Here is a 19457-nt window from a genome sequence, read left to right on the forward strand (position 1 = left end):
TTGGTGAGAGGAGTCGGGGAAGGTGAGTGTAAATTGTTGAGAGGGGTCAGGGAAGGTGAGTGTAAATTGGTGAGAGGTGGCGGGCAGGGTGAGTGTAAATTGGCGAGAGGTGGTGGGCAGGGTGAGTGTAAATTGGGGAGAGGAGTCAGGTAAAGGGAGTGTAAGTTGGTGAGAGGAGTCCGGCAGGGTGAGTCTAAATTGGTGAGAGGAGTCGGGGAGGGTGAGTCTAAGTTTGTGAGAGGAGTCGGGGAGGGTGAGTCTAAATTGGTGAGAGGAGTCAGGGAAGGTGAGTAAGTTGGTGAGAGGAGTCGGGGAAGGTGAGTGTAAATTGGTGAGAGGAGTCAGGGAAGGTGAGTGTAAATTGGTGAGAGGAGTCGGGCAGGGTGAGTCTAAATTGGTGAAAGGAGTCAGGCAGGGTGAGTCTAAATTTGTGAGAGGAGTCGGGCAGGGTGAGTCTAAATTGGTGAGGAGTCGGGGAGGGTGAGTCTAAATTGGTGAGAGGAGTCCGGGAGGGTGAGTGTAAATTGGTGAGAGGAGTCCGGGAGGGTGAGTCTAAATTGGTGAGAGGAGTCAGGGAAGGTGAGTGTAAATTGGTGAGAGGAGTCGGGCAAGTTGAGTGTAAATTGGTGAGAGGAGTCTGGGAGGGTGAGTCTAAATTGGTGAGAGGAGTCAGGGAGGGTGAGTCTAAATTGGTGAGAGGAGTCCGGGAGGGTGAGTCTAAATTGGTGAGAGGTGGCGGGCAGGGTGAGTATAAATTGGCGAGAGGTGGAGGTCAGGGTGAGTGTAAATTGGGGAGAGGAGTCAGGGACGGTGAATCTAAATTGGTGAGAGGAGTCGGGGAGGGTGAGTCTAAATTGGTGAGAGGAGTCAGGGAAGGTGAGTGTAAATTGGTGAGAGGAGACGGGCAGGGTGAGTCTAAATTGGTGAGGAGTCGGGGAGGGTGAGTCTAAGTTTGTGAGAGGAGTCGGGGAGGTTGAGTCTAAATTGGTGAGAGGAGTCAGGGAAGGTGAGTGTAAATTGGTGAGAGGAGTCGGGGAAGGTGAGTGTAAATTGGTGAGAGGAGTCAGGGAAGGTGAGTGTAAATTGGTGAGAGGAGTCAGGGAAGGTGAGTGTAAATTGGTGAGAGGAGTCGGGCAGGGTGAGTCTAAATTTGTGAGAGGAGTTGGGCAGGGTGAGTCTAAATTGGTGAGAGGAGTCAGGTAGGGTGAGTGTAAATTTGTGAGAGGAGTAAGGTAGGGTGAGTCTAAATTGGTGAGAGGAGTCGGGCAGCGTGAGTGTAAATTTGTGAGAGGAGTCGGGCAGGGTGAGTCTAAATTGGTGAGAGGAGTCGGGCAGGGTGAGTGTAAATTGGTGAGAGGAGTCAGCGAAGGAGAGTGTAAATTGGTGAGAAGAGTCGGGCAGGGTGAGTCTAAATTGGTGAGAGGAGTCCGGGAGGGTGAGTCTAAATTGGCGAGAGGTGGCGGGCAGGGTGAGTGTAAATTGGCGAGAGGTGGCGGGCAGGGTGAGTGTAAATTGGCGAGAGGTGGCGGGCAGGGTGAGTGTAAATTGGCGAGAGGTTGTGGGCAGGGTGAGTGTAAATTGGGGAGAGGAGTCAGGTAGAGGGAGTGTAAGTTGGTGAGAGGAGTCAGGGACGGTGAGTATAAATTGGTGAGAGGAGTTGGGGAGTGTGAGTGTAAATTGGTGAGAGGAATCAGGGAGACCGCCTACAGAGGCCATTTTCCCCCGCAGAGCAGGGGTTGGCCTTTTTCGGGCACCTTGGTCCCCTTTTTGAAGCAATTTTTTTATGGCCGGATGCTCTTCCTGCTGCCAACCCTGTTAGTCGCCTCTTGCGACACAGGGAATTACCAGTGAACTGGTACTCAATTTGCCGACCTCGGAAGGATGACAGGCTGATTCAACCCCCTTGGCGTTAATTCAGCGATCGACCAGGATTCGAACCCAGGATCCTAGGATCCCAAGCCGGCACCCCAACCGCTAACCCAACACCAGGCTTCCTGAGAGGAATCAGGGAGGGTGAGTCTAAATTTGTGACAGGAGTCAGGGAGGGTGAGTCTAAATTGGTGAGAGGAGTTGGGGAGGGTGAGTCTAAATTGGTGAGAGGAGTCGGGGAGGGTGAGTGTAAATTGGTGAGAGGAGTCGGGGAGGGTGAGTTTAATTTGGTGGGAGGAGTCGGGGAGGGTGAGTCTAATTTGGTGAGAGGAGTCGGGGAGGGTGAGTCTAATTTGGTGAGAGGAGTCCGGGTGGGTGAGTGTAAATTGGTGAGACGAGTCTGTGAGATCTGTCATCGGTGGTGTAAGTTGGTGAGGTCAGTCGGTGGTGTAAGTTGGTGGGATCAGTCAGGGAGGATGAGTGTAAGTTGGTGAGAGGAAGTGGGCAGGATGAGTGTAAACTGGTGAGAGGAGGCAGCAGGGTGAGTGTAAATTGGTGAGAGGAGGCTGAGTGTAAATTGGGGAGATTTGGGGAGTGTGAATTAGGGATAGGTCGAGAGTGTGAATGTAAATTAGAGATCCAGGGAGTGTGAGTGTTAATTGACAATCGGAGGGTGGAGGATGGAGTGTAACTATATATTGGTGAAAGGCAGGGGTTGTGAATTAGGGAGAGGCAGGGAGTAAGAGTGTAAAGTAGAGCCAGGGAGTGTGAGTGTAAATTAGAGCCAGGGAGTGTGAGTGTAAATTAGAGCCAGAGTGGGTGAGAGTAAATTTGAGAAAGGTGGGGAGGGTGAGTGTGTAAACTGGATTGGTGAGTGCAGATGAGAGTGTAAACTGGAGAGAAGAGAGGGAGTGTAAATTTGAGAATGATGTGGAGGGTGAGGATGTAAATTGGTCAGAGGAGGTAGGGAGTGTGAGGGTGAAATTGGTGTGAGGCTGAAATTGGTGTGAGGCTGGGGGTGGTGGGGAGGGAAGATGTACATTGGGGTTGCGGTTGTCAGAGTAGGGAGTGGAGGATGTTTTGGGTGAGGAGGCAAATTGCAGAGATACAGTGAGGGTGTAAACCTGAGAGCAGGTGGATAGGTTGTGGGTATAAATTTGTGATAGATGGGGTGGATGAGGGTGTAAATTGGTATGAAGTGGGGTAGGGGAGGTGAGGGTGTCAAATGGGGCAGGGGGGAGGGGTTGGGTGTGGGGGGAGGGGTTGGAGGTGGGGGGGAGGGAGGGAGGAGGTGAAGGGGCTGGGGGTTTGAAGAGGAAGTAAATTAGAGATATTTGTTGAGAGGGCAAATTTGATAGAAGGCAGTAAGGGTAAGCATATAAATTGGCATGAGGCAATGGGAGTGTCAGGGGGGGGGGGGGGGTAATTGTCCATCTAGATTCAGATTGTGAAGATGCACGATCAGGTAGGTAACGTCCACACGTGGGTAACGTCCACACGACATTTGGTTGTCAGGAGTGAAATTGAACCTGATACTTCCAGGGGAGATGATTGTTTTTTTCATGTGTGAGAGCAGATGGTTTTTTTAACAAGCAATAAACTGTCCTTCGGGGCGGTTTAAATCCCCCACTTTTATGATGTCGCTGACGTATTTTATGATTTGTAATGCCTGTTTCCACCAGATGGCGCTAAATGAGACACATTCACATCGAGAGAATTGGAGTACTAACCCCACTCTCGACCATCTATCTGGACGATGATTTTTTAAACTAACTAAAACTTCCATTGTACTCTGCGAGTACAACTACCAGTTTTCAACTCTAGTCCACCCAGTACTTCAGGAATGCGCACAAGTAAAACAAACACACAAATGCTATGCTTATTATAGGTAGATAATTCCCTCACTTCTATGATGTCTATGGTTTTCATGCAGAGAAGTTAATTTATTTGGACTTGCAATAACCCCTCACACTTCACACTAATAGTGGCATTATACCATACACATTTACATAGAGAATGCATACCAGTGAAACAAACAAACACACTTCCCAAATTGTATAGTCGGACCCCGATATTCACAGTCCCAACATTCGCGGGTCCTGCGTATTCGCGGTTTTTAACGCGTGCAAAAAAACAATTTCCACGAGCCATGAGCATGACGGTTATAAAACATATCTTCTCGCAGCCACGCACAAAGCAGCTGGACACATGCAAAAAACAATTTCTTCCACGATATGACCGGCTTCCACATTCGCAGCCCTGTGCTTTGTTGTCTCCAGTCGCACAGCGGAGCGAAAGGGGGACTATGGTTTTCCCCTCCTTCCGTGTGTCCATCCGTCCGTGCGTGTGTGCGTGCGTGCGTGCGGGCGTGCATAAGCGAAGGACCGCATTCGAATTTGGTGTGTGGGTGCAACCCACGTCAAAATCCAAGATGGCCGCCGCCATGTATGTCTGATGCCATGTATGTCTGAACCTTGTGAGATGAATATCTTGAAAAATAAGCGAAGTACCAACTTCTAATTTGGTGTGTGGGTGTAACTCGGCATAAGGAAGAAACGCTATTGAAAATTGGGTCGCCACGTCAAAATCCAAGATGGCCGCCACCATATATATGTCTGAAACTTGTGAGCGAAATATCTCGAAAAATAAGCGAAGTACCAACTTCTAATCTGGTGTGTGGGTGTATCTCGGCATAAGGAAGAACGCTATTGAAAATTGGGTCGCCACGTCAAAATCTAAGATGGCCGCCGCCATGTATGTCTGAACCTTGTGAGATGAATATCTTGAAAAATAAGCGAAGTACCAACTTCTAATTTGGTGTGTGGGTGTATCTCGGCATAAGGAAGAAACGCTATTGAAAATTGGGTCGCCACGTCAAAATCCAAGATGGCCGCCACCATATATATGTCTGAAACTTGTGAGCGAAATATCTCAAAAAATAAGCGAAGTACCAACTTCTAATCTGGTGTGTGGGTGTATCTAGGCATAAGGAAGAACGCTATTGAAAATTGGGTCGCCACGTCAAAATCCAAGATGGCCGCCTCCATGTATGTCTGAACCTTGTGAGCGAAAGATCATATCATAGCATATTTTCTGCGTCTTCCACTTTGTCAACTCACATCACTTCACCGACGGGGGACCTAGGCGTAACGCTTGTTTTCACGGCTTTTTGCGGCCATATAAAATATTTTAGCCGTGCTGTAATTCGAACTCATGGGACATCCCACCATTCACACTGTGAGCATAGCTGCGCGGGATATTCGAAGAGCTGCCATAACATGTCATCCCCAGTGAGTTGCTGTGCAGAATGAAAACACTCCACCACATCTATCGGTGCAATTAGCCCTGACATTAATGGGATTTTCCTCAACATTCACAGGATTTTCCTCGACATTGGAGGATTTTCCTTGACATTCGTAGGATTCTTCGTGAATCAGGAACCGCAAGGAACCTATTTACCCATTTTACCATTGAAACAATGCCCCCACATTTGCGGTTCTGACATTCGTGACATTTTCCAGGAACATATCCCCCGCGAATGTCGGTGTTGAACTGTGTGTCACCTTTGTGTCCCGGAGGTGCCCCCTATCTCGCCTACGCACCATCAGGTAGTCAACGGTTGTCGTTGACCCACCTGACGTGTATGTAACAAGCTTATTATCCCCTTTCTGGAACTGAGTATTACAAATCAACAAATCAGCTCCATCAGCAAACTCCAAAATCCTTTCACCCTCTCCATTTCTCACACCATATCCGTAACCCCCATGAACTCCCTCAAAACCATCCATACTCCTTCCCACATGTCCATTTAGGTCTCCACCTACCACAACAACTTCCTCATCTTTCACGTTTTCCATCAGCTTCACTATCGCACACCAGAACTTGTCCTTCTCTTCATCGCTCCGACCAACCTGCGGAGCATAGCCCGAGATGACGTTCACCAAGAGCTTTCCAATCATCATTTTCACCATCATCAACCTGTCACTTACTCTAGTCACACTCACCACACTGTCTACAAACTCCTCAGAAAACAGGACACCAACACCATTCACGCCCTCCGGGAACCCTTGCCACACAAACTTGTATTCTGTCCCTGCCTACCCTTCACCATTCTCACACCACTTTTTTTCTTTTTTCTTTTTTTTGTATACAAGATCGAGGCTCGTGAAGGAGCGAACATTAATCACATAAAAAGACAAACCGACACATAAAACATATAACATCGGGAGCGGTAGACAAGATGGGGAGAGAGGGGGAAGGACACAAACGCAACATTTGAGAGCAGGGACCGAGAGACATGGAGACACCGAGAGATCTGAGAGAGGGCGAGGGCTTTGGGGGGGGGGGGGCATGGGAAGGGGGCGGTGGGAGAGGTATAAAACATATCCGACACTGCCAGGACTTCCAGGAAAGAAGTTGGAATTTCAAACAAGGTGGATCTGGGGTGAATTAGCGGGGGTAGAAAAGATCAAGGTTTTGGATGGGGGAAGATAAGAGATGGTGGTGAACAGCTGTTTTAAAGACCTGGAGGGAGGAGTGGGATTGAAGGGAGTGAGGGAGTTTGTTCCAGAGTCGGGAGAAAAGAGGAATGAAAGAGTGAAGGTGAGCATAGAGCCGAGATTTCGGCAGTTTAACCCTCAGAGGGTTGCTGGCAGATCTTGTGCGACCTGTAGGAATATTTGGGGGACAGAGCACAGAGAGAGCTGGGGGTGCAAGGCCCTCAGAGATAGCTTCATCGCGGGAGATTCCAATAATTCTGAAAGCTTTGGTTTCAACAGCGTGAAGCCGAGCTAGGTGTGAGGCAGGAGCACCGGTCCATAGGGGAGAACAGTATTCCATTGAGCTGCGGATGAAAGCCTTGTATGTGGTGAGGAGCTCAGGTGTGCCGAGGAAGGACTTCGCACGACGGAGGATGCCCAGTCGGCGACTGGCTTTGGAGGCCAGCTTGGAAATGTGGTTTTCCCAAGAAAGATCATGGCAGATAGTGAGACCCAAAAGCTTGAGCGACAGAACTTCTTGGAGAGGATTGTTGAGAAAGTAGATGGGAGGGTTGTCCAGTCGATCTTTTCGGAGAGACATAGTAAGAGTGTGAGATTTGTCAGGATTGAAAGACATGTTCCACTTGTTAGACCAGTCTGTGATTTTGTCCAAGTCTTCAGAGAGTGAGGAGGCTGCAGACTGCCGATCTGAGGGAAGAGGAATGGAGCGGCAGAGAGTGGAGTCATCAGCAAAGAGATAGAGAGGATTTTCACGAGAGTCAGAGAGATCATTGATGAAGACCAGAAAAAGCACGGGGCCCAGAACACTGCCTTGGGGAACTCCAGCCTGAACAGGAAGAGGAGATGAGAGAAACCCATTCAGGGCCACACGTTGACGACGACTAGAGAGGAAGTCCGCCAGCCATGCGTGGAGATTTCCATGGATACCAAAGGAGGAGAGTTTGGTGAGCAGAGCGGGGTGCCAGACCGTGTCGAAGGCACGTGATATGTCGAGGGAGACAGCGCTAATTTCCTGTTTGGCATTGAGGACCTCCATCCATTGTTGAGACAGCAGAAGCAGCATGTCCAGAGTAGAGTGACCTGGTCTGAAACCAAATTGATGATCAGAGATCAAGCCATTGGAGAAGAGGAAAGATTTCATATCCGAAGCAATGATGGATTCCATGACTTTGCTGATAATTGGTAGAAGGCTGATTGGTCTGTAGTTGCTAGGATCTGTTTTTGCACCTTTTTTGTGCAAAGCGGTGATGTTGGCTGATTTCCAAGCAGATGGCAGTTGACCTTGAGCAAAAGAGAGGGTGAAGAGAACAGAGAGAGGGTGAGATAGAGCGGCAGAGCAGGATTTTAGGACCCGTGGGCTGATGCCGTCGGGTCCAGTTGCAGAATCAGAGTCGAGGGTTGACAGAAACTTTTCCACCTTGTCAGGAGGAAAGGACATGGAGTCCAGGAGCAGCAGGGTACGACTGGGTATGGTGGGTACAGAGAGGGATGGGTTTGGGACACAAGATTTAGAGGCAAACACAGAGTTGAGGCATTCAGCTTTTTCACGTGCGGAGTCAGCTGTGTAGCCGTTTGAGGTAAGGGAGGGGATGGAGGGGGAACAAACACCAGAAACGGATTTGACCAGATGCCACCAGGATTTGGAAGAGGGAGACAGATAAGAGAGTTCGGTCTTGAGAACGGAGAGATATTGTTTCCTGGCTCTCCTGAGGGTGGACACACACTTGTTTCGGGCTTTGTGAAAGGAAATGAGATTTCCTTCCGTTGGATTTGCTTTCCAGGAGACGAAGGCAAGTTGTTTCTTCCCTTCCATCTCGTCTCTTGCACACAACATATGTCCACTCTTCTTCTGACCAATACTTCCACCACTTCTCCTGATCTCCCTGTCATTGTCCCTACATTCCATGTCCCAAACCTCAGAAACCGATCTCCACTTCGGGCTGTACCCTGCCCATATGTAGTTGTAATTGTCATGGTTCTCTTTTTGTCCCCCGTCGCACAGCGGAGCGAAAGGTGGACTATGGTTTTCCCCTCCGTCCGTGTGTCCGTCCGTCCGTCCGGGCGTGCGTGTTTGTGTGCGTGCGTAAGCGAAGGACCGCATTCAAATTTGGTGCGTGGGTGCAACCCACGTCAAAATCCAAGATGGCCGCCGCCATGTATGTCTTATGCCATGTATGTCTGAACTTTGTGAGATGAATATCTTGAAAAATAAGCGAAGTACCAACTTCTAATCTGGTGTGTGGGTGTATCTCGGCACAAGGAAGAACGCTGTTGAAAATTGGGTCGCCACGTCAAAATCCAAGATGGCCACCGCCATGTATATCTGAACCTTGTGAGATGAATATCTTGAAAAATAAGCGAAGTACCAACTTCTAATTTGGTGTGTGGGTGTATCTCGGCATAAGGAAGAAGCTATTGAAAATTGGGTCGCCACGTCAAAATTCAAGATGGCCGCCACCATATATATGTCTGAACCTTGTGAGCGAAATATCTTGAAAAATAAGCGAAGTACCAACTTATAATCTGGTGTGTGGATGTATCTCGGCACAAGCAAGAACGCTACTGAAAATTGGGTCGCCACATCAAAATCCAAGATGGCGGTCACCATATATATGTCAACCTTGTGAGCGAAATATCTCGAAAAATAAGCGAAGTACCAACTTCTAATCTGGTGTGTGGCTGTATCTAGGCACAAGGAAGAACGCTGTTTAAAATTGGGTCGCCACGTCAAAATCCAAGATAGCCGCCGCCATGTATGTCTGAACCTTGTGAGATGAATATCTTGAAAAATAAGCGAAATACCAACTTCTAATTTGGTGTGTGGGTGTATCTCGGCATAAGGAAGAACGCTATTGAAAATTGGGTCGCCACGTCAAAATCCAAGATGGCCGCCACCATATATATATGTCTGAACCTTGTGAGCGAAATATCTTGAAAAATAAGCGAAGGTACCAACTTCTAATTCGGTGGGTGGGTGTATCTCGGCATAAGGAAGAACGCTATTTAAAATTGGGTCGCCACGTCAAAATCAAAGATGGCCGCCACCATATATATGTCTGAACTTTGTGAGTGAAATATCTTGAAAAATAAGCGAAGTACCAACTTCTAATGTGGTGTGTGGGTGTATCTAGGCATAAGGAAGAACGCTATTTAAAATTGGGTCGCCACGTCAAAATCCAAGATGGCCACCTCCATGTATGTCTGAACCTTGTGAGCGAAATATCATATCATAGCATGTTTTCTGCGTCTTCCGCTTTGTCAACTCACATCACTTCACCGACTGGGGACCGAGGCGTTACGCTTGTTGAGGCAATGTTTTTATGGCCGGATGCCCTTCCTGACGCCAACCCTCTTTGTCGCCTCTTACGACACGCAGGGATACGGTGTACCTATTATAACCAGGGTACACACCGGGATAAAGCTTTGAATAAAACCAAACGGGTTTAATCCCAAACAAATAAACGGAGAATGAAATCAATAACAACTATATACAATAAAGTAAAATAATCCGATAAAAACTAAGGCGTCAAGTCACAAGCACAGACGGGGCGAGGGACACAAAATGGCGACTTATCTCTGCTCTTTCAGATGACACAAGCTTCCCAAGAGAAACCAGCACCCAAAGCATTTTGAACAAAACCGCAATGCTGGTGTCCATGTTGCATTCAGTGCCTTAAGCTTGCTTTGATAGAGCTGATATTTTTGGTGACTCATTTTTGTGAGCTCAATGAACTCAACGAAAACGGTATTATGTACAAAAATAAACAGGTTTATTACCACGGATGCCGATAATACAAAATAAAACGCGCCGGTCTAATCCCTCTAACTGGAGCGCTCCTATTACAGACACACACACATACAGATGGGGAGGATATATGAAAAATAAATGTGTGTTTTTTCATGCACTTAGCTCTGATCGTTCGGTGCGTCGCCTGCAATCGCCCAGGCCCCCCGTTCCTGTGCGGGGAGAAGGCCGCAACCCACTTGGTTCCATGCGCCGCTAGGCCTCACCATGCTCCTCACCATGCAAATTAAATGAATGAATGAATGAATTAACAAATACACATGGAAAACGAATGACTGAATGAAGAAACTCGCATGCAAAACTAGAACGTCACTCAGTGGAGCACACACCTCCACCAGACTGAACAGAACAGTTTGTTTTGTATCCACTGATGGGCTGGATCTGCATCCGGACCTGAACCAAAATCGAATCTGCTTGTTCTTGTCACCTACCCAAGTTATTAGTCCCCTACCGGTGTACACCAGAGGGGACTATAGGTTTGCACTCTGTCCCTCCGTCTGTCAGTCTGTCAGTCCATCACCCAAAGAACAGTTTTCCGGACTTTTTTTTCTAAACGCTTCATGCCAATGATTTCGAACTTGGTACATGGTTTCCTCATGATAAGTTACAGATCAAGTTCGAACTTCACGACGTTTCGATCATTTTTGACAAAGTTATGGCACTTTGAATTTTGGTAATTTCCCCCAACAGTTTTCCGGACGACAGACTGCCGGTAGGGGACATGTATTGCAGCGCATTACTCGGAATGCTTGTTCACGAAGTTTTGTCATAACCCCTTCAAAACGTTTTGAAATGTCGTGCTGTACTGCAGGACCCCGACATTCGCTGTTTTGCTACTGGTAGACCTCCTGCATTTGCAATTTCACAAAATGTGACCTAAATTTGCGGCCCTGTGCCCCCACATATTCACAGTTTTTTACAGGCGCAAAAAAAATTTGGATTGAGAACAGCAAGTGATTATTTAGTTATGTATCTGTTGTTTAGTTTTAAGTCTGATGATTTCTTTTGTATGATTCTATATGCTGCCCTGTCTCCTAGCAACCATTGAAAATGGTTTAAAATATCTTTAGTCTGTGTAGTATACTGCTTTATTGGTAAGGCCAAGGCCATGAGGCATGCTCTCGCTAGATCACAGTTGATCCCGTCCGAGCGGGAAGTGCATATGGTCATTCACAAAACATGAAACCAAATCACAAACGTGGACCAGGAACTTCGCATTACATTACAGTCCACACACGATTTAAGTGTGAATCCCAAACACACATCTTTATCGCAGAAATATTTGCCATTTTAACTGCTCAGAGTTAAAATCGAGATACGGTGTTCTGTATTGTCTTACGAAGATAGACGTTGACTTTAAATTGCATAATGTTAAACGTCCTGACGTCACAGTTCTTGTGTTTGAATTTCATTTCATTTTAGATCTAAAATAAAAGTTAATTTTTACTTGAACCAGTCTCGCTGACCAGTGCGAGATTTAGACTTTGGGGATATAGTGTAAATTTTGTGCTGATCATCGAGGCTGGTACATGTTACAGTAAGAAAAAATGAACATTTATTTTGGATCTAAAATGAAATGAAATTCTAACATAAGGACTGTGATATCAGGGTGTTTAAAATTATGCAATTTAAACTCAACGTCTATCTTCGTAAGATAATGTGGAGTGCCGTGTTGCGGTTGAAACGGCAACTATTTCAGGGATAAAGAACGCTTTGGGGGTCCCGCAAGATCGAAGCAAAACAAACGGTTCCTTTTCAATAAAGTAACATGACAGTCGCGGCAAAAGAGTGAGCTAACCTTTTGGAATGGTTTACAGTATTTTTTTTTTATTTTATTTGCAGGCGTTTTTAATGAAACTGTAATTTTGTGCATTTGTGTTTGTAAAATTTCAAAATTTTCTCATGAATCACGAACTGCTGGGAACCTGCTTCCCTTCTTCCCAATGAAACGCTACCCCGACATCTGCGGATTCGACATCCACGGCATTTTCCAGGAACGCATTCACCACGAATGTTGGGGTCCGACAGTATATCGTTGTTGGCCCTATCTCTCAGTTATGAAGAATCACGTTGAAAATTAAAAAAGAATCGGATCTGGATCTTCACGAAAATCGAATAAATTCTTCCTTGTCACACACCCAACCTGTCCACAAAGTTTCATCCAAATCCGTCCACAAATTGTTGAGATATCCTGTTCACAGTCAAACAAACATACAGATGGGTGAAAACATAATCTCTGTCCACCTTTGCTGGCAGAGGTAATTAAGGAACGAATGAGCACATAAAATGAATGAATGAGTGAACTAACAAATCAGCAAATGAAAATTGAATGAAAGAACGAATGAGCGCACACACACACACACACACACACATGCACAAAACACACTTCCTATACTTGATATCCTATTTTCTTCCAATGCCTCAGATGATCGCTTGCGGTTCCAAGTGGAGCTCGAGTTTGTCCAGTGCCTTGGAAACCCTTACTATCTCAACTGTGGGTTTTGCAACAAAAGCCACTTCCACAAACTGGCATGGATCTTCTCACACCTCACCAACTTACCTCTTACACTCTCCTTTTTCCCACCCCACCACCTTACCTTTAACATTGTCCTCACTCAACCCCATCCCATCTCACCCCATACATTCTCCCCCCCGCCCCCCAACATCTTAAGGAGTTTTCTTTTTGTATAGAGTTAAGGCTCGTGGATGAGCTATATCACAGAATAGACCAGCAGCCCAGAGACATTTGGTTAGACGAACTAGGTACCAATATCTGACTATGGGAGTGTGTAGGGGGTCACCTGAAATGAATGGAAATAGGAGTCTGCCGGGTACCACCCGCTGCGTGTAGACCTGGGGGACCCCCCCAAGGGGCCAAAAAATGGGTGCTACATAGATGAGTGAGGTACCACTTAAATCCACCACCATGGTGTGCTCACTGCCACGCCTATATCAACAACACAAACGGCAGACATTTTTCCCACTGCAAAGGCCCGCCAGACCCCCCACAAAGGGCCTAAAAAATTGAGCTAGCATAAACGAGCGAGGTACCACTCAAAAATAATGCCAAATGAACAAGTTGAGTTCGTAGAGTACAAAATGGGTTACGCCAGACAAATAGTCCGCTGCACTACCGGTACCAGACACCCCAAAAATGGACCCCCTAGACCCTGCGGTCCAACTAGGCTAGCCTAGATATTGTAGGCACCAGCTGAAACCAAGTTTAAATGATCCATCACACCTTGGGGAATACAAAAAGACCCATGCCAGAATAATAACCCATTGCCTTGGTCCTACCAGACTCCCCAAATAGTCCCTTAATTGTGTCCAACTGGGGGGGGGGGGGGGGGGGGTCTAGGCACAAGGCAGCGGATAATTGTTCTGTCATAGGTCATTTTGTATATCCCAAGGTGTGATTGATCATTTAAAGCAAACATTTAGCCCGAATGCAAACATGTGGTCCAAAATTGACATTTTGATCCCTAGCTCATTGTATATGGCCCAATGTATTTTTAAAGTTTATTATTAATGTACTTGTAAGGAATGATTCATTAAAGAATAACAGACTCAAATGTTAACCCTACCCCTAAGGAAAATTACTTTCGTTATGTTACATAGTTACATTAAACCTTTAAATTCCAAAGATATTAACACCAAATTGTGTAACAGTAGTTGGAAGATGCCCAATAAGATGTCCTCTAAACTTATTTGTGTGGGATTTAAGCATTTTGAAAATACAATAATCATTTCAGTTTTCTAACATTACCGAAAGATCAAAATCTCGAGGTCACCATGATAACTGTACTTGAGGTTAGAGGACACCTGTAAAAAATGAAAAGTTTCTTATGGCAAAAATAGAAAATGATTTGAGCTTTTGAAAGAAAATGTAAATGATTACTGTACCAACAGTTGTGCAAGTTGCTTTGGTAATTTTTTTTCAAGCAAAACCCCACCTCATTTACGAATAAAAATGGAAGTGATATGATGACCTAACACTAGATATGCAGCTGTTGGTATTTTCTATTTTGGTCTTTCAAAGGGAGCATGTATTGCTAAAACCACACAGTCATTCGAGTAAAGCTCACTGGCATTTTAAGATACATCCAAGAAACTGCTAAACCAGGCCTATTTACCTGGGTTTACGCTAAATCTTGATCTATAAAATTAACAAAAAATGCTTAAAGGTTAAGATGACTTTCTTAACCAGAAATAGCAAGATTTGGTTCAACACAGTGTACTTTTGCAAGTCTGAGTTCAGGGTACTGCCCTTAGTTCAAGGTACTGCCCATTAATTTAGAAATGTACCCCCACAGACAGACAGCAGGGCATGTTTTACATCTCATTTTCACTGTCTGAGTCATCGCTCCATTCTGGTCCAGAACTTGTGTCATCAATGTCAAATGTATCTTCCATGTCCTCGGTTTTCCCGTCGTCGTCAGTATTGTCACTCACAGAAACATCTTCAAAGAGATTGTCTGGTACTGTCGGTCCAGGAAACCAGTCGGGTGTGTAATGTCCATTTTCATCCTTCCATCCATACTGTAGTGGATCCAAATCTTGATCTGGTTGTGAGGAGTCCGCATTACCCCAGATAATGCTCACATAATGTGCACGCCGTGTCTTGTTCCAAAGGGTCTTTCCACATGGTGGTAGTAGAGCACAGTCGACCTTTTTGATATTGGCCATTGGCTTTTCCTGAAATAATAAAAAAGATATGCAATTTCAATTGTTAAGAATGGCAAGTGTACAGAATAACCTCTGTGGGTTATTCTGTGGGTCGGTATGTAATGGTTATTCTGATTCTGTACCCACAGAATCTGTGGGTCGGCAGTTTTGAGCTTCTCCAGATAAAGCACTCCCCAACGAGCATACTTTGGACGATTGAGTCCAAAAAAGACATCAATAACTGTTGGAAGTATGGCAATGTAACTCTCGATGTCATTTGTTCGCACTGCTCGCATAAGATCTCTATGCACCCGATTGATCATGTAGACATATCCACACCAGTACTGCGCTGTTGGACCCATCACACCCTGCATCACCTTGGTGAAGAACTGCTCATATTGTTCCATGTGCTCTTTGAACATCTGATTTGTCTCCAGGAACTGTTCCATTTCACTACAATCTCTAGTGGCATCTTGCAGCCATGTACACATTGCATCTCGCTCTTCCTGCGGGAGAATTGACAGGAAACTCTCATAAAGCTTCCTTTCCATCGCTACGGCCAAAATGTCATGGACTCTGGAGCACCGATTATAATAGTACTTCCCTCGTATGAACCCATTGAGTGAACCCTCTGCCAATATCCCATTTTTCTGTCAGGAGGTAGTCAGCACCAGATTCGTTGATGTAGGTCCCTATAGCGCCGTAAAAGGACAACTCAAGATGGAAGTTACCCAACATTATCAGCAGACGATCATACAACAGTGCTTCGAGGGACTGAATGGAGTATGCCTTTAGAGCGACTGCCAGATCGTACGTAACAACTGCGTAATCCTGATTTGCTTCCACGGCGACTTCCATGCTTCGCTTCATAGTTTCGCAAACGACATCATTTCTTGTTGGAGGTGAAGCTATGGGATCCATGTAACAGATTTTCTGCTTTGGGAGGTTGTCATGGACAAACTGCGAAAATAATCTGACAAACAGTGGCTGTGGCATAACTTGGAACAGCATTAACCAATAAAAATCAATCATGCGTTGAGCACCAGTTGCCATCGTTTCCTGTTGATTGTCTGATGCCGACAGATCAAAAGTTGCTTTACTCAGCTGGCGGTGCATTGGGGCCTCTCTTCCGTCGAACTGTCGCCTGTTCCTTCCACTGCGAGTAGCAATTGGTCTGTCATGTGTTTCATTTTCTGTTGTCACATTTTGGTAGCAAATCCCAACGGTTGCGTGCAGAGTGTCTTTTCTATCCAGTGTCTCCATGTTGACATCGTAGTTGTCCCATGCAAGTCCTGTTCCAAGATCTGGCTTCAACTCAATACCATCTGGTGCATCACAATCATTTTCCTCAGCTAAAAATGCAAACTCTGTTTCTAACGACTTAACCTCATCATAACTCAGGCTGTATCCTGGACGGTTTAGAATCCAAAGGATCAATTTGGATCCTGTCAGTGTTCCTATGCCCAAGCCAAGTACTGTTTGTTTCCATGGATGCACTGAACCAGGGATGTGTTGAACACTGCATCGGATGACATTGCCATGACTTTTCTGTCCACATTATCCTTGTTAGCATCACCAGTGGATTTACGAAGCCCACAGAGTAGGGTCCTGAAAAACAACAGCAGGTCCTCAGGGAGATCCGGTGAGCAGGTCTTCAGGGACTCAACAGATGTAGGAGTTGGTGTTCTCCATTTAGGCATCCCCAGAATTTCATTTCTTAGGTGAAGAGCTGCCCTCCTTATAGTGGTTTGGTGCCTCTCTTTCTCATTCTGAAGGCTTGCTTTTCTGTCGTCCTCCGATAAAACCGAACTGTACAGGAAATTCCCTCTACAGTAGTCGAAAATTGTGACGGATATTTTGTCACCAAATTTCTCCTGTATTTTTCTTGTCAAAGCCTGTCTTGTGTAGCTATCAATGTTCTCTTCTGTTCCTCCAACAACAACAACAACAACAACAACATGCATTTTAAGGCCATTTTCCCTGCTAGAGTGGGGGTTAGCCTTGCGGTCCCCATGACATTCTTCTCCATTTTGCCCTATTTTCTGCATCTCTCCTTGTTTACCCCCTTGCCCGCATTTCTTCTTCCACCATCTTTAGCCAAGTCTTTCTCAGTCTTCCCCGTCCTCTACTTCCTTCTACATTCATTTCCATCACTCTTCTCAACCAGTCACTTTCATCCTTCCTCAACACATGACCAAACCATCTCAACCTGTTCCTCTTCACAGCATCAATCACAGGCTCTATTCCCATCATCTTTCGCAATTCATCATTTGTCTTCCTCTCTCTCAACGATACTCCGCACATCCACCGAACCATTCGCATTTCCTTCTGTTCCTCCATTGGCAAGATATTTCGCCTTGTACAAGTCAAATAACGACGAAACAAACATTGCCTGCCAATTTACTATCACGTCTGTTTCAATAAATGCGGCAATAGTGCTGAAGGTGTCTGCGTGTAGCTGTCCGTTCGTAGCCTGTGCTGCCTGCAGAGGAGGTCCCTCGACCTCCTTGAAGAATTCACGACGACAGGATTTGTGATACTGAGCCTCCTTTGCTATTAGATCAATACCACCACTGACTAATGATTTGATGCGCTCATTGGTACTGTAAGGGGCTGCTGCAACTATTTTTTCACACCCATCTTTTGTCTGACAATCTGATAGTGGCTCTACTTTCTTGTTTACTGTCTTCCTAACTTTTGGATAGAAGATGCATGATCCTTTTAGCAAACCTTTTGAATCACTTGATGGAAGAGAGCTTCGTTCTCTTGTCTCTGGCTTTTTAGCAGGAGGTTCATCTGTGCTCTGACCAGCTGATCTTTTTTTAACGGCAGTGAAATTTTTGTAGCATGGTTTTGTATGATAACATGCACTGCCTCGGTCCGGTTGCAAATTGACTTCTGTTGTCACATCTCTGTATCTGTATGTCTTTAGTTGTAGCCTGTCCTCAACTGCTTTCTTGACAGCTTCCCATGTTTTATCATCAAACTCTCTAAGGTTGGTCCCACCAGAAGTTTTGCATATGATGTAGAGGGCCTGGGGTTGATCATGTGGCTCATGGTCTCTGTCACTCCCAGTATCAGTCTCCTGAAACATAGTATACATTTAAGGCATTATAGCGCCACTCCTAAAAGAATACAGCACATATGAAACAAGAAATACAATTGCATATGATGAAAAAGGTTACATTTAAAAATAAAAACAGTAAAATAATGAAATTAATCACACATGACATACAATGGTGTTTTGAAACCTCTTATCAAAGCAGAAAAGTAGTTCAACCCAATGTTTCACAATTTTTTGATATAAAATTTCAAAAATTTAACATGGATTTCACATGAGTGCCCTATTAGTAATCTGAACATTTCCGATCTTGGCTGTTAGGGACATCGCAATTATGTAACCTAAACTACAAAAGCCGAGTCTCATGTTATTAGAAATACATTGGAACTCCTTTGAAAATCTTGCAATGAAAGATGAGCCAAATTGGTATAAAAATAGGCCTTTGCAGCATATAATTGGAGATTACCATTTGAGATCCAGAACCTGGAATTTCGTCCTCCATTTCTCCAGGATAAACAGTTGAATTCAGAACCTTCTTGACTTGTTATCTGCAAGAAACATGAACCGACATTTGTGGCAGGTGAAAACTCAATCAACTTAATCTTGGAATGGTAACTGATTATTACAGTTTACAGGACCCTCCATGCACATTTCAATCTGGTATCAGTTCAGAGACTAGCCTAGATGGGCCCAAGGGCCCATTGGGGGGGGGGGGGGGTCTGGTAGGCCCAAGGCAGTGGATAATTGTTCTGTAATAGGTCATTTTGTATTCCCCAAGGTGTGGTAGATCATTTAAACTTGGTTTCAGCTGGTACCTACAATATCTAGGCTAGCCTAGTTGGACCGCAGGGTCTAGGGGGTCCATTTTTGGGGTGTCTGGTACCGATAGTGCAGCGGACTATTTGTCTGGCGTAACCCATTTTGTACTCTACGAACTCAACTTGTTCATTTGGCATTATTTTTGAGTGGTACCTCGCTCGTTTATGCTAGCTCAATTTTTTAGGCCCTTTGTGGGGGGTCTGGCGGGCCTTTGCAGTGGGAAAAATGTCTGCCGTTTGTGTTGTTGATATAGGCGTGGCAGTGAGCTCACCATGGTGGTGGATTTAAGTGGTACCTCACTCATCTATGTCGCACCAATTTTTTGGCCCCTTGGGGGGTCCCCCAGGTCTACACGCAGCGGGTGGTACCCGGCAGACTCCCATTTCCATTCATTTCAGGTGACCCTCTACACACTCCCATAGTCAGATATTGGTACCTTGTTCGTCTAACCAAATGTCTCTGGGCTGCCGGTCTAGAATGGACCGGGACATAACAGAATGAAAAGAACAGTGTAAAATGATGGGGGGGGGGGGGGGGGGTAGTTATGATGTGGAGGGATGATGCACAAACAACAGGGCAGAAGGACAAAACAGAAGGAGACCCAGAGGAAGAAAGGACACTGGGAAGTAGGGGGTGGGGAGAAGGACACGAGATGAACAAGCTGAATACAGGTGCAAATTCGCAATCACAGAAGTGGAAGGGAAAAGGTCTTGAGAAGTAAACAAAATGATGGTATGGG

At 45.6% G+C, this 19457-nt stretch overlaps 2 protein-coding genes across 4 annotated transcripts in view; one reads left to right on the plus strand and one right to left on the minus strand.

Moving 5' to 3' along the window:
• The window catches only part of LOC144891816 (uncharacterized), a 1036251-nt gene that overhangs the window by 626728 nt on the left and 390066 nt on the right, over positions 1 to 19457 (minus strand). The gene's annotated exons all lie outside the window — the stretch shown is intronic.
• Positions 1 to 19457, plus strand: part of MED31 (mediator complex subunit 31) — a 30343-nt gene that overhangs the window by 2328 nt on the left and 8558 nt on the right. Inside the window, exons 1-2 of one of the 3 annotated variants that reach the window (XM_068104145.2) lie at positions 3482 to 3722; positions 12599 to 12667. The exons of 1 other annotated variant lie outside the window; for it this stretch is intronic. In XM_068104145.2, the coding sequence (XP_067960246.2) occupies positions 3713 to 3722; positions 12599 to 12667 (79 nt within the window). In that variant the 5' untranslated portion in view covers positions 3482 to 3712. Of the gene's footprint in view, positions 1 to 3481; positions 3723 to 12598; positions 12668 to 19457 lie in introns of those variants that run through there. One more of the 3 variants, XM_068104144.2, reaches the window with a different exon arrangement.

This window comes from Myxine glutinosa, chromosome 4 (genome assembly GCF_964187855.1).
Source record: "Myxine glutinosa chromosome 4, kmMyxGlut1.1, whole genome shotgun sequence".
NCBI lineage: Eukaryota > Metazoa > Chordata > Myxini > Myxiniformes > Myxinidae > Myxine > Myxine glutinosa.